This window comes from Drosophila yakuba, chromosome 3L, assembly GCF_016746365.2.
Source record: "Drosophila yakuba strain Tai18E2 chromosome 3L, Prin_Dyak_Tai18E2_2.1, whole genome shotgun sequence".
NCBI lineage: Eukaryota > Metazoa > Arthropoda > Insecta > Diptera > Drosophilidae > Drosophila > Drosophila yakuba.
The window spans coordinates 4,592,144-4,620,091 of NC_052529.2; the positions used below are offsets into that span (position 1 = coordinate 4,592,144).

The 27,948-nt window shown below is 42.7% G+C and overlaps 2 protein-coding genes across 2 annotated transcripts; both read left to right on the plus strand.

Moving 5' to 3' along the window:
• Positions 1 to 1,146: 1,146 nt before the first annotated feature.
• Positions 1,147 to 1,622, plus strand: LOC26535457. The gene is given in 3 exon segments (XM_015194187.2): positions 1,147 to 1,474; positions 1,477 to 1,531; positions 1,564 to 1,622. Coding segments are annotated over 3 exon segments (393 nt in total). The 5' UTR covers positions 1,147 to 1,195.
• Positions 1,623 to 13,249: 11,627 nt separating this feature from the next.
• On the plus strand, positions 13,250 to 20,380 carry LOC6532879 (protein snail). The gene is made up of 2 exons (XM_002093579.4): positions 13,250 to 14,896; positions 15,933 to 20,380. Exons 1-2 carry the CDS (start codon positions 14,449 to 14,451, stop codon positions 17,462 to 17,464), a joined length of 1,980 nt encoding a protein of 659 aa, XP_002093615.1. The 5' UTR covers positions 13,250 to 14,448; the 3' UTR covers positions 17,465 to 20,380.
• The last annotated feature ends 7,568 nt before the right edge of the window (positions 20,381 to 27,948 follow it).

The window sequence follows — 27,948 nt, forward strand, 5'->3', positions numbered from 1 at the left end:
CCCCCAAAAAATAAGGAAAATCCCCCCCACTTCTTCTTGGCAGCGTGTCAATCTTGCGAGTCAAATGGCGGCACGCATGGCAAAGTTTTCCCAGCCCAAATAAAGAGAGAGAGATGGAGATAGAGAGAGAGAGAGAGCTGGCTCAAATCCCCGCACGTATCCGCATTTCCACAATTCTACAATTCCGCATTTCCCATTTCCCATTTCCACATTGCCGGGAGTCTGGCGCATTTGCATTTGCCTCCGTACACAATTTGTATGCTTAAGTAAGCCGACTGCGTGCATGTTTCTAATGGGCGGCACAAAAGGTTAGCTTACCTGATGCTGAACACGGTAAAAAACACGCTGGAAAAGCGGCTTTCCCGCCCGCCTTTCACCCCACCCTTCCCTTCCCTCTCTCCGCCAGCAGCAACTGAAAACTCATTTCGCCTCGGGCGTGACTTTTATAGCACTTTGTTTCCGAGTAGCTGGAGCTATTCAGAAAACCAGATCCCAAACTTGCACCAAAAACTGTGAAAAAAAAAGAGGAAAACTTTCGATTCCAAAAGGTTTGAATACCCTTGTTTACCCATTGTTGTTATGACAGCTAAAACGTTGAAAGTTGCTACAAAAATACAAAATAAACTAGTTTTTCATTGTCGTTTTCATATAGAAGATGGTTCAGTTCTGGCAATTGCTATGATTATCATTTAAAAATCCATATAAGCAAGAACTAAATATTCTGCAATGTGTTCAAATGGTTTGTAATTATACGGATTTAGTTGTTGGATGAACTTTAGAGACACACACATAAATAGATAGCCACAAGTTATGTTCATCTTAGGCACGTTATCACAATATCTTAGTATGCATGTAAATGACTGTCTTGCTACAAATGTAATTATCAAGATTTAATTACGATAAAGTTTATGGACTAAGTAAATTAAGGCGAAAGTTTTATTAAATAGGAACTTCCTATCAGCAACTCCCTGACAACTTTTTGTTTCAATGCCATTTTCAGGATGCCCTTTTAGATCGCAATCCCAACAAAAAAAAAAAAACAAAAGAGTGTGTGACAAATGATGGCTACATAATGAAAACCAGAGCTCGCAGCATTCAAAAACTTTTCAATGAAATCGAGCAGACAAAAAATGTGTGTGTGTGTAGACCTTCAAACTGACGAACTCAAGCAATTAACCTCTGTCAGGGTATACAAATGCGAAAAATGGATTTCTGCGCAGGGGCCACAAAACGATTTCAGAACTTTTGCCTTGGCAATTGCGAAATGCCAAAATGCGAAACACATTTCGGTTTCAAGTTGCTGCTGATGGTGATTGTTGCCGCTGTAAATGCCACTGCTTTTGCTGCTGCTGGTGATGTTTTCGAACTTATCAACACGCCGATCACCTGCGACAGTTTCCGCTCTGCCTCAGATACATGTAGTCACCCATTGGGACAGGACCTAATTGCCCCGCACCCAGTTACATCCACAGCTCGAGTCGAGTTCCATTCCCACAACCACCGAACCACCGAACCATCGAACCCTCTCAACCCATCAACCCAAACCAAGCACAATCGCAAACGCAAACCCAAAACCCCCGCTCAAGGTGAGCAGTGTAAAAACTTCCTGTGCACTCATTTAGTCCTGCTGAGCTGTTGTCCTTTATGTAAGCGGCAGCAACATCAGCAGCAGTGGCAGCAGTGGCAGCAACACCAACTGCGACAACAGCAACAGCGGCAGCAACACCGAAGCAACACGCCCCTTTCACCCGAACAATACACAAAATGAAACGAGAGGGAGCTGGAGAAAATAAAAAAACGGATATAGAAATTCAATACTTTGATTCGTGCCACAAGCAAAACGAAGGAAGTGCAACCATACAAGGTAACCAAATAGCAGGACAACACGTACCACAAGCACTTGTTGGGATGTTCAGTTTACACTGCGAAAATCGCAAAACCGCAAATCATGGGGATTCAAAAACAATTGCTAATATTAAAAGGCGGCTAAATGGGGGATCTCTTTATTAATCAGAAGTGAGTGTGAAATAAGCATGAGCACTAAGAATGTCTTACATCAGCTTTCCATCAACTTCCCATGAAATTCAGATACTTAATACTTCTCTCATAAAATGTTATCCTTCCTATTTCACTATAGTTTCCCAAAAAGAGCCGCATTCAGTTTGCTTTTACTCTCCATTTCATTTCACAAACCTGTCATGTTCATATATATTTTAATTGATATGAAACTTAAATTATGTCCCCTGGCTTCCTTTTTCACCGTGCAGGATATAGGGCGGTGGTGCAAGGGGTGCTGGCCGGGCAACAAGATTTCCCAACTGCAGTGGCAACTTTTGGGCAACATTGCTGCATTATACTTAGTGGTTTCCACTTGATTGATGCCATCTGTTAGCTACCCACCACCCAAAAAACGCAGAAGCGGCGGGAAACTTCGCCTCCCAACTAACGATCGACAGAAGTACAAATGTAATTGCCGAGCAAGTTACGTAGGAGGACTACTACTACTACTACTGCTACATACTACTACTGCTGCTTAATAACAACATCACGCAATATTCGCCGCGTGGGAAAGTAGTAGTAGTACTGACTTACGGTTGGCTAATTACCGACATATAGATATCCTGCGAGTGTAACTATTAGCAGTTGGCAGGCATTCGCATCCGGTTCTCGAGTGGAGGCGGGGGTAAGGAGGGAGGTGTAGAGGTAGCGGGAAAAAGGACACTGGGAAAGCTCTCCCCTGCAATCCTTTCCACGCACACACACTCACATGTCTGCCAATTATAAGCAACTAAACCGCAGATAAGAGCGGATGCTGAGGCTGCGACCGAGACCATATATCGCAGACTAACCCCAACAACCCCAACCCCAAACCCATCTTAGTAGATCCCAGACCCATGCCCCATCCTCCCAGGGATGTGCTGTCAAAGCGACGTGACTAAGTGGTGAAAAATGATTTCGTGGCTACGTGTGACTCTCTCGCTGGGAATGAGCGGGCGTTAAGCGTTCACGGCTTCCTCCTGGAGCAGCACAGGTCCTGGAGATATCCTGGGAGAGCTGGTGGGATGGTAGGATGGTAGGAACTTGGGGGAACCCGAGTAGCAGCCACAGCCATCGAGAGGGTCACTTGACAAAATACCTCCAGAGGGGTGAAATAATGCTGGGAAATGGTTGGGGGCTTGGGTTTGAGGTGGGCTATCTTTTGGGACGGGAACTGCGAACTGGGAACTGGGAAATGGGAACTGAATGCATGTGGAGGAAGTGTTGTGCAATCGTCAAAGGATCAACACATTCGCTCTGCCTGGCGATGAGGTCGGTTCGTGAGGGAAATTTATCAAGACTTCACGGGCAGCATCCACTGCAAGGGGAGGGAACTTAAGGAGCAGATGAAGACTTCTCAGAAAAGAAAACCCTATTCGTCTTGGGCAGAAGCGGCTTCCCTGCAGAAAGAAAACCCCGTGAGACAATAGGAAAACCTTTGAATAAAAACAGCCAATAGATACGAACCGCATCAATTTACAATCTCTTTCTTTCAAATTCCATTTAAGTTTGCTGACCCTTAAGCAAATAGTTGATTTATGAGGGTTTGGAAAGATAGGACATTTGAATATTAGGCAATATGTAGGTATCATAAAATGCCTTAAGGCTTATACCTTTTATGGTCTGTTATCTACTATCTAAGAAGGCTTTAGATACTAGCAGTTGTTCCTAGTTAAAGTCATTCAAAAATTCACCTCATAAACGTGCAGTTTGATCTGCGGTTTTTATTATTCATCGTTATCGCAACACATGGTTTCCATCAGTCATCGTTCAGTGACAGGATTTGGCATTCTCTGCTTTTCATCCAAGACGGAAAGATTCCTTAGCGTATCTGTCGCCAATTCAGCGATAGCTTCCTTTATCCTGGCCAGGGAAATACCGCTGTCCTTGGATCTCCGCCCTCCTGTTGCGTGTCACGCTGTCGTCGCTGGCATCTACATCCAACATTCAACATCCTGCATCGCCAGCGCTCTCCCCAAGGACCCACTCTAGCATCCTTTTGCACCTCCATCTGCATCAGCATCTCCATCGCCTGCGTCGCTACTCCTTTCGTCCTTTCGTCCTTCGTCCTTGTCGTGGCAGTCTGGGCGTCGTTGTCTTGCTGCCAAGTAGCACTCAACGTGAGTTTGCGACGCATTGCCGCATTGTCGCTACTTCATCAGCAGCTACATCCACATCCACATCCACAGCTACAACTGCAGCTCCAGCTGAAGGAGAAGCTGAAGCTGAAGCTAAAGGCAAAGCCAAAGCTTTATAGCGAAGGCATCAAGTGCAAGTATCCATGTCCTGGCTGCACTTGTGCCGCGTCTTCTTCGTCATCATCGCCACCTCCTGCGGCTCCGCAACCCACTCCTGCGACAGAGAATGTTGCCAGTTGGCAACTGAGCGTCCGCAGGAAATGAATACGTGTTGAATATTTGTCGAGTTGAAGCACAAGGACATGCAGGATAACATAAAGGATGGGGCTGTCGTATCACCCACTCTCTCCACCCCCTAAGCACACAGTACATACATCGCAAACAAGCGTCGCACAGTCTGCGTAAAAATAATGACTCCATCTGAGCCAAAATACTTTGGCCACGTAAACAGCACTTATGGAATGATCAAACAATAATACTACAGATATAAGTAAAAAACAAATTGTTTTTAGAAATAAACAAAATGTTTAAAAATCGTTTTATATATGGGAATTTTTGTGGTGGCACTTAAATACTTTCTATGCTTAAAGATATTACTGTCTGATTGTTTTTGGTCAGTTTTAAAGGTGAGAGAGATAGATCATAGAGCTATTACCCCTTTTGATTAAAGATTCCTATTTAAATGCCCCCAATTGTGTCTGTTTGGCGCGGAGTGTATCCATCTACGTGGATGAGCTCCATGTGTCGCTTAGCCTTGCTGGCCGGGCTAATGCGCAAACCAAATATGATATACTATACGGGAATGTATATGCTGCGGATATATGTGCGGCGCAGCATCTGCCACAGATTTGCAAGCGTTTCACAAATAGCAACAACAACAACAGCAGCAGCAGCAACAGCAGCAGCAGGGGCAACAACAACAACATCAGCAGCATCCCATCAGCAACAAGCTGCAAGGAGCAAAACGCCAGCTGCTGCAAATGGCACGCATGAAAATGAAAGGCCCATCGAATGGGCGCGTTCATTGAGAATTTATTTCAATAAGAGAAAAGAGGAAAGAGCAAAGGGGAAGGAGAAAAAAATTGAGGGGTGGGGGGTGGTAGTACGTGGAATACAAGGTACACATACATATCTTAAGGGGGCAGCAAGAAAGGCCATCGGAAACTATAATCACGTATGTGCATATGTCTCGGGCAACACGAGTCCTGTGCCAGGATATCAGCGCTAAGTGCTCTTGTTGCATGCTGCACAAGTAATTAAGATTAGTGACTCAATATGCACACAAACACACAAACACACAAACACACTACTACACATACACATGCACATACACATATACACTTGCAAGTGTTTGTCTGAAGACAGGATTCCTCAGACAAACAACTTAACTTGTTCTATGCCATCGTGTTCGCTTTGTTTTAGCTGCACTCTGCAAAAATTTTGCAGGAAATGCATGACATGCTCTTAGCTTAAAGCCATTTAAAGGATCTTGAAACTAAAAGCAACTTATTGTACGAAAGTATAGCAGAAATGTAGAAGAAGTGCTTAATAAAAGGAAATAATTTAATTATTTACGTGGCTGCCTTAACTATCTCTTTAAAGCAAACAATCTAACTATTAAAATGACTTTACTTTTGATTATTTGGTTTCAAAACTGAAACAGCTCTAGTCAAGCTGAGTGTAGACCACTTTAAGCTTTAATTTCCATCTCCTCCAACTAATGTGCAGCTTCACTTGGCTTCTCCTGCACTTGGAATTACCAGTTTACACAGCACAGATTTGCCGAAAGCAGTTTCCTTTGTGCGAATGAGTGTTGGCTCGGTAATTCCCACAAATTGAAGAATCAACTCGGTTGCCTGATTGATGCCTAACCCTCAGCAGTTTTGACTTCTCCGGGGCTCTAATTGAATCAACTGCTGCATGGGGAGAATGCAGCCTGAGCCTCAGATATTCAAAGTATTTCCGAAAGCGGCTGCATCCTGAAAGCCATTAGTTTATGGATGGCAAACAAAACAAATGCCAGAGGGCGCTAACCTGAGCCGATCCCAATCCCAATCCCTATCCCAATCCTGATCCCAAAACCCATGCCCCTTCCCTAAACGAGTTCTTGTCCCAGTCCCAGTCCCGAAATGAAATTCAAGATCTGGGCGCAGCACTAGAAACCAGAACCTAGAGCCTGGAACCTTGAGCGTGGAGGAACCTCAACAGAAAGCGGGGTCAGGAATCAGGAATCAGCTGCTGCTGCTGTTGCATCTATGCAGTGGAAAATGGAAAATGAAATAATGCCAATGTGGACAGCTGTCGGAAAATTGTTGAAAGGCGAGTGAAAAGCGGTCTGCGCTCTGCTCGCTGCTCTCCGTATGGGGTTCAGTTTGCCCTTGGGCTGTTTTTTATGCAGAGGGTTTTCGTCCTGGCATCAGCAAATCATCATTATCATGCCGAATGCAGTTTGCAGCACTGAGAAAAATAACTGTATTATTAACCCTTTTTATGGGCATAGTTGGAAATACCAAGCAAATTTTTGTGATTCTTTTCAGGACCACTACTTCAAACGTGATTTACCAAATTAAAGATATATAAATAGTTATTGAAAATAGTTTTATAAATCCCTGGTTTTTATATAATCTTTAAGTGCAACATTTTTATCTCCAATTGAAATATCGATTTTTTTCAGTGTGTGTTTACATAGATCATCGACTGATGGCCCGTCTGCAGATCGCTGGGCGAGTCCTGCGTCCTGCGTCCTTGTCCTTTTCATTTCATTCTGCCTGCCTTTCGCTACCTGGACCGCACCTCAACTTCTGGGCCAGGGTTCGTGCCCTTCCACATCCACATCCATATCCACTTCCCCTTCTCCTTCGATTTGGCCGCTCATGAGGAGAGGTCTTTGAACTCCGGGACTCGCCTAACGATTTGTGGGTTTCATTCGCTTTTGTTGTCCGACTGCAACAGCTGCCAATTTTAGTGGAAGAAATGGTAGAGAATCCCTATTCCTATCCCTATCCATATAACGATCCCAGTGAGATTTCCCCCTACTACTGCAGCACAATCCCTATCGCTATCTCAACACCCGATTCGTACGAAAGTCCGAAACAAATGTAATTAAAAATACAAAGTTTCGAATTACCGGAATGGTAACTGGATTCTGAAATGAACTGGACACACGCGCTCGTCCAGTTTTGGGGAAGCCCCGCAAGTATATCCTCCATATCCTCCATATCCACCATATCCTTCATATCCTGTTGCCGGATATGCTAATAAGTTGGCCCATCAAAACTGGGCAAAGTGCAATTTCGGGCGATGACGTAAACTCGCCTTTATTTCACTTCCCTCGTTGCGATGTTGTTATTGTTTTTTTTTTGTTGTTTTTTTTTGTTTTTACCTGTTTGCTGTTTCTATGCAGACGCCAAATGCCGAAAATGGGGTGGTGTTTTGGGTGGTGCTGGGTGGTGGAAGTGGAAGTGGCGGTGGTGGTGCCGTGTTGCTCTGATGATGATGATGGTGATGACGATGATGTCGATGGGGTGGTGGTTGTTGCACACAGCCATTCAAAAAGGAGTAACAATGAAATTACAGCAGGAACAGGAATAAATAGCATTTGGGAAAAACTCGACAGCGCCGGGTCGCTAAAGGATATATATACCGAAAATGCCAAATACCCGGACTCGAGACTCAGACTCAGAAACCCAAACTCAAACCCAAACCCAAACCCAAGCCAAAGCCAAAGCACCCAGACTCCTAGAAACCCGGACACAGACATCGCGAATACAATAAAGATGAAAGAGAAGTCAATTGCGGATCCATCGAAGCGTGAATACTCTTTGTCGGGCCAAATGATTGGTTTATGGTGCCATAAACTACACGAGTCATACGGCGACAAAGGCCACGGAATCCTAATCAAAGGAAGCTTTACAAATTACATGTTGCTCGGCTGCCTCACCGCTTTCCATGCACCTCAATTGTTTCATTTCCCTATTGATTCGGTTATTGGAAATACTTGGGGTTTAATCCGTCGAATTGGCGCAACATATGTCCGCGAATCAATGGGGTGTATAGGTTAAGCTATGCAGGATAATGGAAAACTTAACACGAAAATGTTTAAACTTATAAAGAATGTAAAGTAACAAGTCTTTAATCATGTTAGAGGTCTGTTCATCACTGAAAAGTAATATAATATTAGGTATATATTCAGAAGATGCTCATATCTTAGTGGATTGTTCATAAACAAATTTAATTACACATTTTTTTAAGATCTCTGAGTTAAAATACCAAGTTCCGGCAATAAATATTGTCATGCATCATAGGGATCATCCATCATCCACCTCAGATCTTTAGCGCAGATGATGGAGTGGCATAGTTTGCATGTAGCCATAGCACTTCTTCATCCTATTAAAATATATTTTACTTCAAAAGGAATTCCAAAAAAATGTATATCTAATTTGAAACTTAAAAGCTACTTAGAAGCTCTTTAACTAATTTAAACATTTCTATATAAAACTGAGATATTTCTTACTTTGTGCTCTTTAACAAAGCTTTTTAACTAACTTAAACATGTCTATATAAAACTGAGATATTTCTTATTTTAGAGTAACTTTTGTGCTTTTTAACAAAGCTCTTTAACTAATTTAAACATTTCTTCATAAAACTGAGATATTTCTTATTTTGTGCTCTTTAACAAAGCTTTTTAACTAACTTAAACATTTCTATATAAAACTGAGATATTTCTTATTTTAGATCAACTTTTGTGCTCTTTAACAAAGCTCTTTAACTAATTTAAACGTATCTATGTATATAAAACAGATATTTCTTATTTTAGAGCAACTTTTGTGCTATTTAACTTATTTAAACATCTCTTCATAAAACTGAGATATTTCTTTTTTTAGAGCCAGTTTTGTGCCAATTTCCATATCCCTCGCCATAGGGCATGCACAATATACAATTCAGAATCAGACCCAGACTGAGTCTGAGTCTGAGTCTGGTACTCTCGTGCTGTTTCCACTTTAATACATCATTGAATGGAAAACGGAATGAGCATGCCAGACACCTGGCTCCCTTGGGCTCTGTACCTTTGTGAATTTGTACCACTCCCTGCCGCTGCCGCTGCCCCTGGCTTGCTTTTCCCTCTGGCCCTCGGTCTGCTCTGGGTGCCCAGTTCAAATTGAACAGGGTAGGGGTGAGGCAAGGGGAAGTGCGGGGTAGGAGGAAAGGATCAACAGTTTCTGGTTATAGTTCTACAGCTACAGCTACAGCTGCCGTCGACGTCACTTCCGTGCCACGCGAGCGTCACACTTCTGGCGAGAAAGGGATAGGGATATGCGCTAGCCATATAGGGTTTGAGGTAAGGGGATGGGGGAAGGGGGAAGGGGGTTATAGCCAAAGTTTCGGGGCAACTCGCTAGGCAACGCCACCAAATAGCCCTTGGCAAGCTGACAAGCCGAATGGCCAGCGACTGTGGGGGGTGTGCATTTTAGATTGGGCCAAGAGTTGGGCGCAGTGCCCACCCAGCAGCGGAAAGCGCTGGAAAAAGGGGGAAAAGCACCCAAAAACAGCTGGGCCAGCTGCAGCACTTGTAGAGCATTTCCTGCTCCTGCTCCAGCTCCTGGCAACTGGTCCTTGCTACTGCTACTGCTCCTGCTCCTTTTTGCACGCTCGCAAACGCGCTCAACTGAATCCCCGTAACTGGGCTGCGGTGCACCTTTCGTACTCTCGGACATGGACAGCCACCCCCCACTCAAAACTAAATAAACTAACAAATTTTAACTAAATTTAAAGGGTTGACCAAGTAAATACACTTCCAGGACATTTAATAGTAATGCATTTGAAAGGTTGTGAAAGTAAAAGATCCTATAAAGGTTAATAATCCAACAAAATCTGTATGAAATGTATAACATTTTAATTGGCAGTTTCTGCAGAATAATTTAATTTAAAGTTTAGATAAACACATTTAGTAGCATTAGAAAGAGGTCCTGCGAACCCTGCAATTAAAAACAATCATTCAGCTATAATAACCAGCAATAATCGCGATAGTAAGCCAGCAAACTCAAGTACTTGCACCGCAGACCCCTAAAATATTTGTTTCTCGAAAATGTGTCAGAGGTAGCGCCCCTGGAAAAACTGACAAGAGTGTAAGCCCATTTGAAATACTCCCTCGCAGGGTATGGAATAGGGCATAAACAAAAACTAATAGCTGCAAACTTAGCACACACACCGCACAGCTCGTAAAACACGAAACAGGAAGGCTGTCGCTGCATTAACCATATTGTCCTTGTTCCAGGTGAGCGCGCCCCATTCCGCCCGTCGTCGTCGTCGTCGTCGTCGTCGTCCTCCGCCGGCTGCATAATTTCGGTGGCCGCTTTTCCTATTCTACATTTTCCTGTTGGGTGACGCGTGGCCCAAGTTCCGATTCGCTAGCCAAACGCAAACGCAAACCCATAGCCAAAGCCATATGGCCACGGAGTTGTAGAGCTGTAGAATTGTAGAGCTGTAGAGCTTGAATCGCCTCAGTGCCTCAACATCTGCAGTCTACCTTCCGGATCGGATCGAGGTGGAAATATATTCATGTCCATGTAGAGGGTGTGTGTGGTGTGGAGTGTGCCGCGTGGCCAGCGGCGATCGAGGGATTGAGGTCCTGCCGAGTGGCTCCTTGTAAATTCCTTAAGGAGGCGGAGGGCGCGACTAACGAAGCGCAACAATTTCGTCGTGGGCCGCATAAAGCGCATCTTGGTCGGAATCGCCTTCAAGTCTGTTGGCTGGAAAAGCAGATTACCATGCGTCAGGAGCCGTGTGCCAGACGAGTGGTTTCGTCAACACCAAGAAAGGAGATGCACTGCGAAAAATACGCTCTAAGAAGGCGCTTTTAAATCAGTAATTTTTTACTGATGTTTGTTAGATTAAAAGTTTAGAGTTCCCACCTATAAATTACATAGTTAATTACTCTGTATAAGAGCACATAGCTAAGATTGGGTACATTTTCTCTCAGTGCAACCTGGGTGGGGTTGAAAGGGGCATATTTAGGGCTTCTACTTAGGTGCGTAGGGCGTAGGGCGAGCCCAATTTTTTTTATAATTAGTGCAGTCGAATTCCACAGATGGTCTATACGTTACTTTGGCATTAATATTTACATATCGCCCTTCGTTTTCAAGGAATGTCCGTTGAGGTCCTTACAAACTGTCACTCCGCGAGATGGATGGACAGATATTTGGATCGCTGTGCACTTCTTGGTTTTCCTCAAAAAAAAAAAGTCGAAATAGTTTAAACAGGGAAACCATACAAACAAAAAAAACGGTTGCATCTGTTTCGAGTGGGGCACAGGAAGTGGGATCAACAAAGGACCCGGGGGATACCATAGTAAACCGAATGAAAATTCCAATGAAAAGTATGTATAATTTTTAAGGACTGCTGCAGAAGCGACTGCAGCGACGCTAAGCTCGTCTGAGGCAGACAAATTGTCTGTTGTCGCTGGCTAATTAAAAGGTTAAGAACTTTGTAATTTAAGTGTCTGATTATGCAAAGCCCGGCTCCCCGTTCAGCTAACCGAAGCTCCACTTTAATTAATTAGTTTTGTGTGTGTTGCACTGACTGGGAATGCGAACAGATTGTATATGTAAGTGAGTCGCTTTTCAAGATGTTGTAGCAATTTTATGGTGGGTCATCTTAAGCGAATTGTTTGGAAGCTTTTCAAGGATTCTCTGAGGTTTTTACTTTCATCACAATACGGTGGATGCTACTACATTTTAAAGTATTAAGTTACAAGTTATCTAATCTTATTGATAATATTGTAAGCGCATCCTTATTCATATAGGTTCAGCTAATAGCCAAACCAATGTTTGTATTCATTTCCTTTCAACTTGAATGGCTTCCAAAAGGAATGTGGTTACAAATATAAATATTTGAATGGACTTCACATGACTGGACCCCTTTGCGGGCATCAAAAAACAGTGGAAATCCATCCCGAAATCGTGTTCATTTCATACTGGGAGTGTGGCATATGACACATCCAGCTGTCAATCAAAACCCAACTCGGCAGGAGCTGCAATTAATCATCCAACGATTTGAGTTGCCGCACTCATATCCGACCTCTGTGATCTGGAAAGTAAACCACTTATTCATGGCCAGTGGAGAGCCGTCAGTGCAGAGAGACGAGGGCGACAGAAGTTAGTTTGTGCTGTTTATCTTGTACTAACTGAGTTAGGGCCAAGGACCAGCGACTGTTGCATCCCCTCACCTCCTCAGCTATGCTAGTACATATACCCCCCTTTTGCCATCCCGTCGCTGGCAATTTGTTCAAAATCAGAGGCAGCAACAAATGCAATGCAACAGCAATTAACTCGGCACAACTGCCACATTCTGGGCGCAAAATCCACCCCGTGTATCGTGAATGGGAGCCTCAGGCGGCCAAGAGCCAAGAGCCAAGAGCCGCGAGCCCCGAGCCGAAAAAGTTCCAAAAGGGCCAAAGAGCCATGAGCCAATTCTCAGGTATGGCTGGGGGTCCGGTGCTCCCTCCCCCCCCCCCTCCCCACCCCTTCGTGTCGAAAGACAGAGAACGAGTGGGAGAGGGTGGGGAAATGGAAAGAGAGAGGCGCAACAATTTTGAAAACGGGAGAAAGCAACAGCGGGGAATGTTTCGGCAATGAAACACTTCCTGATTGTTGCCTTTCCTCTAGGGAGCTTGCGCACTATGCGATTTTTAAATAAATAAGTTAGAAATCTTTAATTTGAAAGGGTTTTATTATTATTTTAGGCATACAAGTCAGCCCCAGCGTATTTTAAACCCTTTTGGCACCCATTATATCATTTATACATTATAATATATATTGGAATTTTGTTTCTTGAAATATTCCAACGTGTGTAGCAGCCCACAGGACAAGCAACAGCAATAGCAACAGCTATGCGCTTCCCTTCTAGGGGTTGGAACTTAGGGGCTGTGCCGCTCTCGGCGTTCCGCTCTCTGGCGCTCTCGCTGTCACGCTCTTCCCTTCGGCTCGCTTCGGCTGCAAGGCGAGGGACTTCGGCTGGCAGTCGGTCTGCTGGGGGTGGACCACCCTTATAAGCGGGTTGTCGGGCCGTACGACTCTCATAAGCATTCAAGAGTTGCTTACGTTCGGTTCGTTCGCATTTCTTCTCTATCTTATATAATATTATATTTTCTCCTAAATCAATTTTTTCACTACCAACAACAACAACAATAATAACAACTCAACTATTCTCAACTCGCGTCAACCTTAACTTAACTTTCTCAAAAAAACAACAAACTACAACTCTACCACTACCAATCTGTCAACTTTCCGTTTTTAAACTGAAACTGCAAAACCAAAACATTTATTTTCCTCTCGACGGCCATTGACAAAGTTTTGTTTTTCAAAAAAAAAAAACCCGAGAAGGAGAAAATTGCCAAGCCAAAGTGGTGAAAGGATAACCCAAAGATTCGTTCAAAAATCGTATTCCCCCCCGTTATGTTTTGAGTCCAATACCGTGTTGAAAACAAACGTAAACGTAAACGCGAATGTAAATGTAAAAATCGATAAGCCACACGCAGCCAGCCAACTGAACGCGAGCGTGTCCGTGTGTGTTTTGTGGAGCGAAGGGGATTGAACGGGGGGAACTGACCAAAAATCGGTGGCCCTGGCCAAAAACGCAAAAACTCCGGCCCAACAAAAAAAAATACAAGAAAAGCAAAGCACAGCAAAGCAAAGCAGAGCAAAGCAAAGCAAAGCACAGCAAAGCAAAGCAGAGCAGAGAGAGCGACTCGAAACTCCAGCCCAAATGACGGATACGGGTCTGACAACGAATCAAGCGCCGAAATGTGTGAAGTGGCTGTGAAACCCGAGGAATCCTAACTAAAAACCAAACCAATTTACAATAAAATGCAAATTACTAAGAATATTTAACCACACCACTCCACACACAACAACAACAACACACACACAGGGACACACGAAACACAGCAGAAATGCCAGGCCTGAAACTCAACAAGCTGTACGACTAAAACTTTAAGAGATCTTTCGGCGAGCCAAACTCTATATACAATATATACAAAATATATATATATATATAAAATTATATATATTTTCACATGCGAGATAACAACAGCAACGTTTCCTTTCCGCTTTTGCCACAAATAATACCCCCTGAGACGGTCTTTGCTCGCTCGAAACTCGACACTAGCTTCAGCACTTAGCCCTCTAAGATCTACCAACTGGATCCTAATCAAGCTCCTAGCCAAAAACAACTCCAACTCCAAAACCTCTAATCTACCAAGAACTTAATCCCGAAAATGCCGCGCTGCCTGATAGCCAAGAAGTGGAAGGCCTATCCCTGGCTGGATCGTACGGAGGATGTTAGCAACCAGCAGCAGCAACATCAGCAGCAGAGTGCTCCCAGCTCGCCTCGAGAGCTGGAGGAGCTGCATCTGAAGTCCAGACGCTCCACCCTGGACGACGATGAGGAGATCGATGTGGTGGGCGATAAATTCCTGATCAAGTTGGAGAAGCAACGCACAACAGCAGATGCTGCAGCAGCAGCCGCAGCAACAGCAGCAACATCATCCGAAGCAGCAACATCGCACAGTAGCAGTAACAACAACATGGAGCCTTCGACGACGACGACGACGACGACATCCAAGTGCTGGGGACCCAGTTCACCCACGGCGGGCACCACGGCTCCAAGTCCGCCACCCCATTCGCCGGAGGCGGCGACGCGAGTGGCCGGCAATGTTTACAACGGTAAGTTCGCCCTCGGGAGAGTCGGAAAAGCGGAAAACACGAGGGTGGTGGCAATCGGTGGAAATCGAGATGGGGCGCACGTAATCGCTGTCATTGATGTGGCCATTGTGCGATTGCGAAACAATTCCGAATCAATTTAATTGCCTTTGTTGTCACTCAATATTGTTTGCGATTCCGGCCAGCGGGCCACAAAACGCAGAGCCTCGCCAACTGCCAACTACCAACTGCCTACTGCCAACTTCCAGCTCGGTTTTCATTCCCTTTGGCGTGAAAACAATGGCAAACGCCAAAATTAAACCGTTTGCCTTCTTCGTCCTTTTTGTTGGAATATGCGCCTGTCACTGCCTTCCACGTACAATTGCAAAATTAATTATTCAGTGGAAATTAGAAGCAGACCTAAAAACCACTCAAAATAGACATCTTTTATAGATGTTTAGGCTTTAAAACTTAAAAATAACTTGCTGCCAAACTAATTTAAGCCATCTGCATGTGATATTACACTAACCCATTTTTTAGCGAGCTGTTGCATTTTTGTGTGCTTTTCTACTTGGCCAAAGTTCTTATTTCTCGGAGAGAATCCTTTGAGCAAACAAAATATTTTCTGGCACATACAAAATAGTTATCTTAGCTCAACTTCAGGCGTGCTCTTTGACATTTACGTTGGCCTTTTAGAGTTTGCCCTCGGTTAAAAGAAATTAAGCGCAGTGCAATCATAGGGTGGAACCATGTGGCAGCCCTCAGATTTCAATGAACGCTATTGTTAAAGTTTGCAAAAGCAAAAATCTTTAGAATGGCAGAGGGTAAATGTTTTGGCAGCTTGTAAGGAACAGGAAACGGAAGAACTTATAATTACAAAGAAATTATAATGCATGTCTAGAATGTTTAAGAGAAACATACACAGTACATATTTTTAAAAAAATTTCTACAAAATATTGCTATAACTGAAACTCTTAAAAGTGTAGCATACTTCAGGGGTTTTGACAACTGCCGCTGAATAAAACTTAACCCATGATTTTCTCTTTTCTGCTTTTTACAGGCTACACCCGCGAACTGTCGCCGCTGCACTACACCGCGTACCTGCCCCGCATGGAGAGCGAGATAACCGTGATCCGTGCCGCGGCCACAGCTCTGGTGGCAGCCAGGACATCCGGCAACGGAAGTGGAGATCAGCACCTGGCCGCCTACCAAACGCCGCCCTCGTCCACAACGTCATCACCCTCTTGTTCGCCCAGCGGTGCCGGCGATCGGTACAGTCCGCTCTCGAGTGGACAAACCTCCAGCGAACGGAAGTGTTTCAGCAGTACGGGTGCCACACTGTCGCTGCCGCCAAAGAAGAAGGACATCTACAGGCCGTACTCCCTGGACGACAAGCCGGCGCATGGCTATAGAAGAAGGGTTCCGGCGGAGGAGGACCTGCATGCGGCACATGCTATCCTGGATCTGAGTGCCAGCACAGCCTTCCACCCGCCCACGCAGCCACACCAGCTGCAGCAACAGCAGCAGCAGCATCACCATTCCCAGCAGCAACACCTTGGCCCGCAGCAACATCACTACTTGCCACTGCAGCAGCAGCAGCAACAGCAGCAGCAGCAGGCACACCACACCCACTTGCCAACTCTCGAGACGCATGCGCATCTGCGCAGCACGTCATCGATTGCCGAACTGGCTGCAGCGGCCAGTGTGGTAAATGAGCAACGCCCCGCCAGCAATGCCTCGAGTGCCAGCAGCAATCACATGCCCAGCAGTCCCAGCAGCAACTCGAGCAGCAGCAGCAGCAGCAGCCAGGTGCAGAACGAGAACAGCAACACCACCAACACGAACCCGGATGGGGATGGATGCCTGCAGGATGGCGAGCACAGTGCCGCCTCCGGTGCCTCGGCCAAAACAGTGGCGTACACCTACGAGGCCTTCTTTGTCAGCGATGGCCGCTCGAAGCGCAAACATGTGGCGGATCCCGCAGCTGTCGCCGCCGGTGTGCCCACTCCTGACCAGCAGAAGACCAAGTACACCTGCTCCGAGTGCGGCAAGCAGTATGCCACCTCCTCGAATCTGTCGCGCCACAAGCAAACGCATCGCTCGTTGGACTCGCAGTCCGCCAAGAAGTGTCACACCTGTGGCAAGGCCTACGTCTCCATGCCCGCCCTGGCGATGCACTTGCTCACGCACAAACTCTCGCACAGTTGTGGCGTTTGTGGCAAGCTCTTCTCGAGACCGTGGCTGCTCCAGGGTCACCTGAGATCCCACACGGGCGAGAAGCCCTATGGATGTGCGCACTGCGGCAAAGCCTTTGCCGATCGTTCCAATCTGCGAGCACACATGCAAACCCATTCGGTGGACAAGAACTTCGAGTGCAAGCGGTGCCACAAGACCTTCGCCCTGAAGTCATACCTCAACAAGCACTTGGAGTCGGCTTGCCTGAAGGACGAGGAGGAGCTGATGATGTCCATGTCGCTCTCGATGCACGACAGCAACAGTGAGAGTGGGGCCAGTATGGCCTCATCGCCGCCACACGAGTTCCTGGAGCGCGTCAAACTCGAGGGCAGCGGAGGAGCCACTTATGCCATGTAAGCATCAAACACATTGGGCGCTACACAAAAATCAAGTCGTGATCCGGCTCGTTGGACCAGACTTGGGGATTTCTGTTGCAACGCCGATGAACAAAGAGGAAGGAGGATGTGCTGTAACTGCATAGCTGGTTAGTTAATTTACCGTTAAAGTTAAAGTTACCGTTACCATTTACAACTAGGTTAACCGATAGCCGTTTTTATAGAAGATACATACATCACAATACGTCCAAGAGCAAAGTGTAGTAGAGTAACACAGAGACTGTAGAAATTCGCATTAGGCAGCCAAGCAACCAAATACTCAATGGGTGTGTTTTCAAAATCTGTTGGTTGATTTGAGAACTCAATTTTTAAGAACAAAGGTGCCTCTAAAAGTATGCAATGGAAACTTCCAAATTCGTGGTCAGATTTTGGAAACACCCCCATATTAACCAACTCAAAATGGTTCTTCTTTAGAGCATAAGTGAGTTGAACATTCCTAAAAACCAAAGCATTCCACAAAACGAAACAACAAACAAACAAAAAAAGAAGGAACACACACAATACACCCCAAACACACAGAGAGCCTTGTGTATGAGGTGGTAAAGCCACATGCATTCCGAGAACCTGAAGAAATCTAAGCAATTCTAGCAGCTATCTTATCTATCTTACTACTTACCAAATCGAATACGAATCGAATTGAATTGAATCGAAAGCGAAAACAAAAACACAAACACATAAGAGTACTATATTTAAATGCATATATAGAGTGTACTATAACCTGTAGCGAAACCAAACGAACGTTTTAATCTACCCACTCTCTCCAACTAACTCTCGAAGAACACTCCTCTAGCTAACCCTAACTCTTACTCGAACAATATCTCTCTACTCTCTATCTCTATCTCTTTAATCGACAAAGTTGACGTGACATGACGGCGACGATGACGACGAAGTGATTAAAATTAATGCAACGAATACAAAAGCAAATGCAATGTTTCTCAAACAACGAATTAGGACTTAAGGGCAGCCTATCTATAAGCAGTAATTACGAGTGCTAGCCACTAAGCAATTTTAAACTAAGTCACACGAAAGCGACATCTAAGCACTCAACTCAATTTTTAGATTCGATATATATTGACAACGATACAAATTAATCAAAAGCAAGCAACAAAAACGAAACGCAAAGCAATATTTAGTCGGGTTTTGCGAACCGGTTCAAAGTGGGAGCGGTTCCATAGCGAATGTTAACAAACTGAAAACAACAAGGACCAACTCAAACTCCCCGAGAACTGGTTGTGTAAGCCTCATATTAACCCTTGTAGAAAGCATCACGATCACGTTTATACATATAGGTCAGTCCCCCCCCCAAAAAAAAATAAGTTCACTCCGTTATCATTAAAGGCTAGAAGAGCATTGCAAAGAAGTCACAGAGGGCGGTTCGAAACCCCTTTTCTTTCGTTGGGCGCCGTAATTCCGCAGTCAAAAAGCACTACTCACCAGTGAAATAGCCTATGATTATTTATGTTAGTCCTTAGAAGTGAACATCTAGTCGCTGTTTAACAGCAAAATCACTTATTTCATACCAAAGCTATACCCTAGACCCTATAACCAGTTTTTAGTATCAACAAGCATTGCATTCAGTTCGAGGCCCAATTAGGAGTGAAACCAGCGAATAAGACCAAAGAAATCCGGGAAAGCCCCAGTATTCGATCGCATAGAGAGAGCCCCTCAATCGCAGAACAGAACGGAATATATCGAGTGTGATCTAGTCTCAAGCATTTAACAGTACACTTCGTCCATGCGTGAATAATACTTTTGCACTTTTTCGACACTTAACCGACCTAGTACGATATTACTTAGCCCTATATTATGTAACTGTAACTCATATTCATTCATTCACTCATTCATTGAATCGTTTACGCATTCATCTTCATACTCACACAAGCTCACACACTCAAAACACTCAATCGCTGCACAGCCTGTATATATTAGGATATAGCATATACATACATCACACATCAGCATTATACTATAATCATCTGAATCAACTAAAATCAGCTTCAGCAACCGATCTCAAAGAGGAAGTGGGGGAAAGAAGTGCAACGAACATTTTGTAGCGCTAGTCGTAGCCAAGTTTAGATGACCCAAAACCAAAGTTGTTGGTATTTCTAAGCGGGTATCTTGGGAATATATAGAAGATATACTATATACATCTAGAATACGTATGTAGTTGCGTAATATTTACAAAGCATATATTATACACAGCTAGGTTTAGTCTTCAGACATGTACTCGTAAGTTAAACTAGTAAGTATAATCACGAAATTATTTTTATACTGTTGTTCGGAGGAGGGAGCGTCGGACGAGAGAGATGGCAACACTTTTAAGGAATATTATTAATCGAATAATCGAGACGAGATCGCAATCGGCATCGGCATCGAATAAATCGGCTAAAGTACCAAAGCAAATACTCAAAAATAAAAAGCAAGATAAGAAACCCTGCAAACCGCAAGACAAATTACAATTATTTCAATTACAACTACAATTAATTATATATAATATATAGCGTTATCTAGCATATAGTCAACTATTATTTACGTATCGTTTATTATTTATCGACGCAAGAAATGTAATGAATATTTATGAAATTTGCATTATAAGAATGTTGAATTAAATTGAATTGAAGCCCGGCAATAATATTAAATTTTAAAAATTTTGTATAACAATTGTATAGAAGGCGAAGGAAAGTAAAGCAATAACTTAACTTAACTAACGAGTTAATCGATTTATTAGTCTTAATGAATACTGTAAGGTTGGAACTACTTACAATTAGCAATCAAAGCACACATGTAAAAACCAAAAACAAATGAAAAACGAGAGAAGCAATTATAAAGTTACAAATATACAATACATATTAAATAACCACACATTTTACGAGCGAAACAAAGTTTTTTATTTAAAAACCAATTCGGACTTTTTATCATTTTAACCAACTTCTGTTGCTGATTACCTTTTGATGAATATGAAACGACGAACCCAAAGCAATTCGAATATTGTGATAGTCCAAAAACACACTAACAATTTTCAGAACTATTCATTAAATTTGCTCAAAAGCAAGAGAGCAAACGAGAAATCAAATTGAGCTCCAGGAACTTTTAATAGAAATAACGTGTATCGAAAAGCAATAAAACGTAGTGGTAAAGATATATGAGAAAAGAGCGAGCAGCAAGGATACTACATTAAGGGGTGAATATTTTAAAAATTGTAAAACGAAAGTCTCTTGGCATATATAAAACTACTTCTTAACTATACCCCTGGCAATTATATATGTATATTTGGAAAGCTTTAGTCCAAAATTAAACCATTTCAGTTGCTCCAATCACGCACATACACAAATCATCATGATGTATTGTTAAACCCAAGGAAATTGTTAAAGTTGATACATTAGTAGCGTAGGACCCACACACACACATATACACACTTGCATACACTTATCCTGTACAGAAACAGACGCATAAACGGAACCAGCGCAACGCGAAATGCAATTGTTGAATTCAGTATTTGTAGCATTAGGTTCATGATCCATTGTTTCCATTATCTGTTGCTGACACCACCCCCAAAACAGAACAACCATGCAAGGGAACAACCGAACAACCGAACAAGCGAACAACTGAGCAACTGCACACCCATGGCAACACAATGTTGTCCTGCGTTCGGTTGTATTGTGTTGTGTTGTCCTTTTTGTGTCAATGCAGTTTAACGAGCGCTCGTTAGGCGAACGCCAACAAAGGGAAATGTAATAAAAAAAAGCAGGCGAATAAAAAAAAGGGGGAGGTACTGCCGCACCACCCCATGGTGAAAATTGCAAAACGGGGAAAAACGCGAACGGGGGTGTCCTTGCACGCATTTAATTCGAGGAAATTTCATTTGCATAGTTTGCATTGAGCGTGATTTATTTATTTACCAAATCAGAATCACAAAAAGCCCAACCACTCACCATTAACCATACACCACACACACACACACACACCACACCCACACGTGTATAAATAATTGAGCAAAAAATATAAAAGACTTGGCACGTTAACACTAATAATTCAAGAATTGAACATAACTAATAAAGTCATGAGAATTATATATATATAGCCGACAAAGAATAAGCAAGCGAGAACAAAAAATGAAAGACTTAACACTTTGAATATATATTATAATTATAACGGAGAAAAGCTATACTTATTTACAGCTATTGTATTGTATATGGTATAATCATAGAAAATCGAGGCAAAAAGCAATTAACGAAAGCAACAAAAATGCAAATGGAAAGCAATAGAGCATTAAGGTAACTAAAAAGTATTAAATCGCATGTATCTATGAGTAAATATTTGGAATTCGTTATATTATTGCGATAAGTAAGGCGAAAACCCCAAAACATTTATGGCACTATACACTATATATAAATATATATATAGCAGAATAAAGAATATAAACAATTTAGTTTACACGGAAAAGGAAAAAACGAAAAAAGGAAAAAAGCGAAGAGAACTCTGCAGAGGCGCAAACAAAAAAATAAGCAATAACTTATAACTAACGAGCCGTAGGGATTTTTGGATTAGCTGGCAAACGATGAATTGATTAAAACGATTATAACGATTATTAGTTATCGATATACAGATATATTACCAGGTAGAGTTGTTTTTTGCATATTGTTATCGCAACTTTTGTGCTGCTTGACGAGACCAATTGATGTACTTTATACAACGAAAAACCAGAAAACCAAGGAAACTAATGAGAACTCATCTTATGTTTTTGCATAGGTGCATATTGTTGCGATAGATATACAAACCTATTTTGGTCGATTATACATTACACACACACACACACCATAGTTGACAAAAGAAAATGAAAAAAGGAAAACGAAAACGAAAACAGTTACTGCGTAGAGATTAAAAAGTCATTTTAACTTGTATTTAGAGCACTCACACAAACAAACACGACACGAACACACAGACACAACTGTAGTATTGTAGAAAAGTAGAGTTGCAAAAATATGATTAAAAAGCGAACATAAATTTAAGCTTACGATTAGAGAAAACACTGCACCTTAGTGAGCCAGCAAAAGTAAAAGTAATGAATTCTGTACCTAGAAATACAACATACATTCACACACACACACGACACATACACATACAGAAAAACACACGCATTAATTATGTATTTAATTGCATCGAAACAAGCTAATCGAAAATATATATACGAAGCGATATATGCAACTATAAATATATACACACAGAAACAAGAAGGACAAGAATGCGTTTATTATGCGATATATGCAAAACATTCTATATTATTAATTACGTGCATTATGTATATGACATTCATGTACATAAGTGGCAGCGAAACACAAACACACAATATATACAAGCAAACATAAAGGTCCTGGCTCATGCTGTCAATCAAGGATAATGGAAGGAAAGTCTGACAGGAATGTCCTGCCAAGCCTGATTGGAGTCATAGATTCCAGGATCCGCCCTCGAAAGTCAATTTAACCAAATGGTCAATTTCAATTATGACTCTAATCGTTTCATGTTTTTCAGTAGTTTTTATGCTAAGTTGTTGAAAATTGTGCAGCCAATAAGGCAGAATCGACAAAATATGAAGAGAAATCGATAAAGAATTTATGAATGTCTTCAGTTTGATTGCGTGGTTTCGACTAGAGTGCATCAATAAATATATATAAAACTTACATATATACGCATTAAACGAGTATACTATATATTTTGTACTTAATTAATTGATTTGTATAATCCAACCGGAAACACACAGCCACTCACACACACACACACAGACACATGAACACCACAATGGCTAATCAATGCATAGTTACTAACGGGAAAAAAGGAGCCAAGCATTCTGTAAAACATCTAACATAAACGTACATAAGTATATTATATTTTCATAACACATGACAAATTTATACATGAAAAAGAAAACCGAAATGGAGTAAAACGAGATGGAGAAAAGTGCGACGATGCAAAACAACTTGCGTAGTAAATGAGAAAACAAACATAGTGAATAAAAAAATAAAAATCTGACAAAAAAAAAAGCTACAGCCAAACGCGTTTGATTTCAATTTGTGGGTTTTTTTTTTTCGCACAATTTGGGCGAAAATCTCTGGGGATCCTGCGGAGAAAGGACCTCTGTCAACGGCAGACTCTGGGAATTCCATTCAATGCAGCCTCACTTGTGCGAATCATCGAAACGGAAACTAAGTATTTTCGATGGAAAAGTAATTGCAGCTACACTTTCCCATTGAACTGCCGTATTTTCACCGGAAGTGGAATGTTGCAAATTATTGGTCGCTGATTTTGTATTGAGTTGTAGACAAAGGTTTCACAAATGGAAGTGGTTTTTCCAAATCTATCAACAATCAATTATAAACATTTCCCGTCGTTGTGGAATTTCCCGCACCACACTGCGTATGAGTAATTTTCCCAATTATTTGCTTTCATCAATATTTGCATTCTTCTCTGAGCCCTCGAATGCATTCAAATTTATCCCCACTTTAACACTGAGATTCGAGTCCCCGTAAAGTGTGTGCCCTACATCCTTGAAGGACCTCCTCAAATCAAAGTTAAATTCAACTTTAAGTACATGCCAGCGTTTTCCCCAGGGGAAATGTGACACGTTTGGCGTTGGATATACTCGAGACCCAAAGCCAAAACCCCTTCCGGCTGTATTGCTGTGTTGTCAGCTAAATAAATTCCTGGCCCAACTGTGGCTGCCATAACTGCGCGTAACTGTGAGCCAAAAACAAGAAAGTAAACAATTTTGAAGCATAAACAGCCCCCTGGACCATATAAGACCCCCTACCACCCCCAACGAAAATGTTGTTGTTTGTTGCGCATATTTTCACATATCATAAGTTTTTATGCTTATTAAAAGCCAAAAGGAAAAAATTGAGCATAATTTATATGATTTGCCTATGGGGCAATAACAAGGCAGGAGAAAAACTCTGTTTATAGGCCGATCAATGGCTCGAAGGCGAGGCTGATTATGTTTTTTGCACTTGGAGAAATTTTAGAAAGTTAAATAGAAATAATAATGGCTTTATTAGCGGACGAAAATGCGATTTAAGACCTATATAATTTTATTAATTTTATTGTCTTTTTTAGATGGCCTAACTATCTATATATTAATAATTTATCAACAAGCTATCAAGTAGTCTTAAAAATCACCTTTTGAACTCCTTACAAGGGGATTTGTATCTTTAAGGAATAACCTTATTAAACTAGGAGCTCAATAGACCAAACAAGGCCACTCTGAGCCACTGCTGGCTAATCAAGCCCAATTTGGGCTGTCCAACACAAAATGCGGCTTGGGAAAGTCAAAGTCAGATAAGTTGGACTCTAATTTAATCATTTTCCATTTTTTTTCCTGTGTTCCATTTTGTTTTTGGGCTGGGCCCGCGCCACGCGAGCCGAGTCGAGTCGAATCCGATGGTTTTAGTAGATTGTCCTCAGACGATGGCATATTTATACGGCTTAGAGATTGCCCAGTAGCACACATACGCAGCTCGAGGAGAGATAGTTTTCCGGAGGGCTGGGGCTTGCGGGGTGGATGTCATGGTATAGTATGGTATGGGAATGGGTTTGCTATGAGTATGGGTTCTGCTCTTCTGGGGGAAGACAGAGCAGCCCTTCGGGGCGATTCCATCATAGGCGGATGGCGGATAGCGGATGGCGACAACGGAATCAAAATAGCTCCGCAACAGTTCGGAGTACTAAAAAAAAAAAAAAAAGAAAAAGGGATGGCACAGGATGGAAGGGAGGGAGGGGTGGGGATGAGTAGATGGGCAATGGAATCGTCGTGGCCGTTATCCAGCAAAACAATCAACAGCGCGCTTTTTAAGCCAAGCCAGATATATATTTTCTAATGCTTTTTTTCTGTAACTTTCCGCATTCACCCTTGTTCTTCACGCTTCGAGCGGTTTATGGTCGCTCGTCCTTTCGCTGCCCCCTCCAGTATTTTTGGGAGGGTTTGGGGATATTTCAGAGCCAGGCTGGATACATGGCTTTTCTCTACCATTATTTCGGTTTTTGTTGTTGTTTCCGTTTTTGCCGCCATCATGTGTCGGACCCACGAGATGTATCTGTGTATCCACAAGTGTGCCAGATATTCTCGGCCGTTGTTGCGCGTGAATTGTCGGCTTGTTTACTATGCCCTTCAAATTATGCACTATCTCAATGGCGGCGGGGGAGAGCCTGAAGATTGCATTAAGATAAATTTAACTGAATCAATTTGCTTAATAGCCAATTGAAGAGCGGGACGAAACAGAAAACAACAACAGCTATAGAGCTAGAGAGCTACAGAAACAAGAACTCGGGCTAAATGAGCGGAATGGAGAACAAAAACAAAGTGAGTGTGTCTCCAGTTTTAGTGTCATTTATTTTAACGTTGATTTCTTCCTATCCATTTATTTACATTGCATACTTCCCAGCTCCATTCGGGCTTTTCCCCACCCAATTTTCCCTCTTTTGGTAATGAAACGTCGTCCAGCTGGCTTAATGCGACTTTTCTCACTGGGAATGAGATACAAAACAACAAGCAAACGGGGCAAAAAACCAAAAAAAAATAAAACAAAAAAAATAAAACAAGAACGGGGCGAAATGAAAAAGAAAAACCAACGAAAATTTATAAATCTCCAAAGTGACGCTGAAATTACATAAGCCGCGCGTTACATAAGCCAAGGCGTGGGCGTTTACTCCGCGCCAATTCCTTTCTTCACAGCCCTGGTCAATTTCAATTTCAATTTAGCGCCGAACACTGGACACAATTGCAGGTCTAACCCCATTAGAGAGATATGAGCTTGGTCGAACGGAGGACTGAGAGCCCTGCAAATGCCTGGCATTTAAAAGCGGATGTTCCGATTCGCATTTCGCAACGCAATGATAAACTCAGACGGTTCCGGCCAACCACCTGACCTGGCTCGAATCCAGTGCCAAGAGTTGACGCTAATACGCTCAAAGCAAGAACTACGACTCCGGTTGAAAAAGGGCTAAGTCGCTAACGTGAATAACTTTTAAGTATTACCGATTACTTGGGCAGTGATTGATTTTAAGTCAAAGAAAAAAGAAACATTTAACTCCATCCTTGAGGGACACAGATAGTACGCTCATAATAATGCCCCACGTTGGGCGCCACTTTTAGATAAGGCTACAATGTAGGGTCGAAAAAATTTTATGCTTTATCCGAAATGATACTTTTTATTACAAAAGAATCAACATGAGGAGTTCCTAAGGATTTCATAATCAGTTATCTATAATACCCATCTTTATTGAACTAAATGTTACTCATCACTATCAGAAATATTGCCTCGCGAGTCAAAGTTTTCGTAATTCAACGGGCGTTACGCATATGTGAGGGTGTGGGTCGAAATGGGGAAGGGCCACACTTGGAGGCCAACCGCCGCCAACTGATTTGCATGACAGCAAAAGGTGCGTAGGCGTGCACGCTCGGAACTTAACAGAATGGAAATTGTAGAGTAGGAAGTGGGAAGTGGGAAGTGGAAAGCGGAAAAGCGGTCTTATCGGCCTGCGAATCTATTTGGCCTGGTCGGTTCTGAATTCTCCCGCGGTGGTAATTGCTGCGAAGCGCCCATTTTTCGCACGGATCGCTTACGCACATGTCCATAAAAATGGACAGAGAGATGGAGATAGCACATGGCATCGGCATCGCCACTCGGAATCGGAATTGGAATTGGAAGTGCTCGCCGCGGGGCAGCACTACGTATAATGGAGTGGAGTGGACTGGCAACGCGTTCCTCAACCAGTGCAACTAATTATGGGGCGCGTAGCGGATTTTAATTATCGCCCCTCATGAGCAGAGGCTCTGCTCAGCTGTTGCCGCTTTCTGGGCAAGGTTCCATCCTGTTCCTGTCCTGCCAGTCAGTTAGTCAGTGGGCCCCATCCTGTTCCGATTTGGCACTCAGAAAAAAAAATTACCTGTACTTTCAGTATAAAAGGAAAACGTTGAAGGTCAACCGAATATAAAAAAATGTGTAAGTGTGTAATACAGATGGGATTATGACAACAAGACCTATTCAAATAGTCGATTTTCTGCCATAAACTTTTATAACATCTTTTCAGCGAAAATTGCGTTAAACCATAAAACCAGTGGCCCAAATATGGAATGTCATATATCGTTGAACTCGCACTAAAATTTCCAATCGAATGGCATTCAAGCTTTCCAACGTTAAATTTCGCCAATTTTTCATAAAAATGATGATGTAACCCTTATCAAAAATGCAAAAATGGACTAAAAAATAATTTTTTGAAAATCTACAAGTAAATTATAAGGATCCTTAGCCACGGTAATTAGCTGCAATAAACAGTTGATTTGTTGACTGTGTGATTGTTTTCGACCAAAATAAGGTACCTAAAATCATTTTTTATGACAGCCTTCGGTTTTTAGTGCGTTTATCTTTAGAAGACATTGGTTTTCGAGTGTAGGCA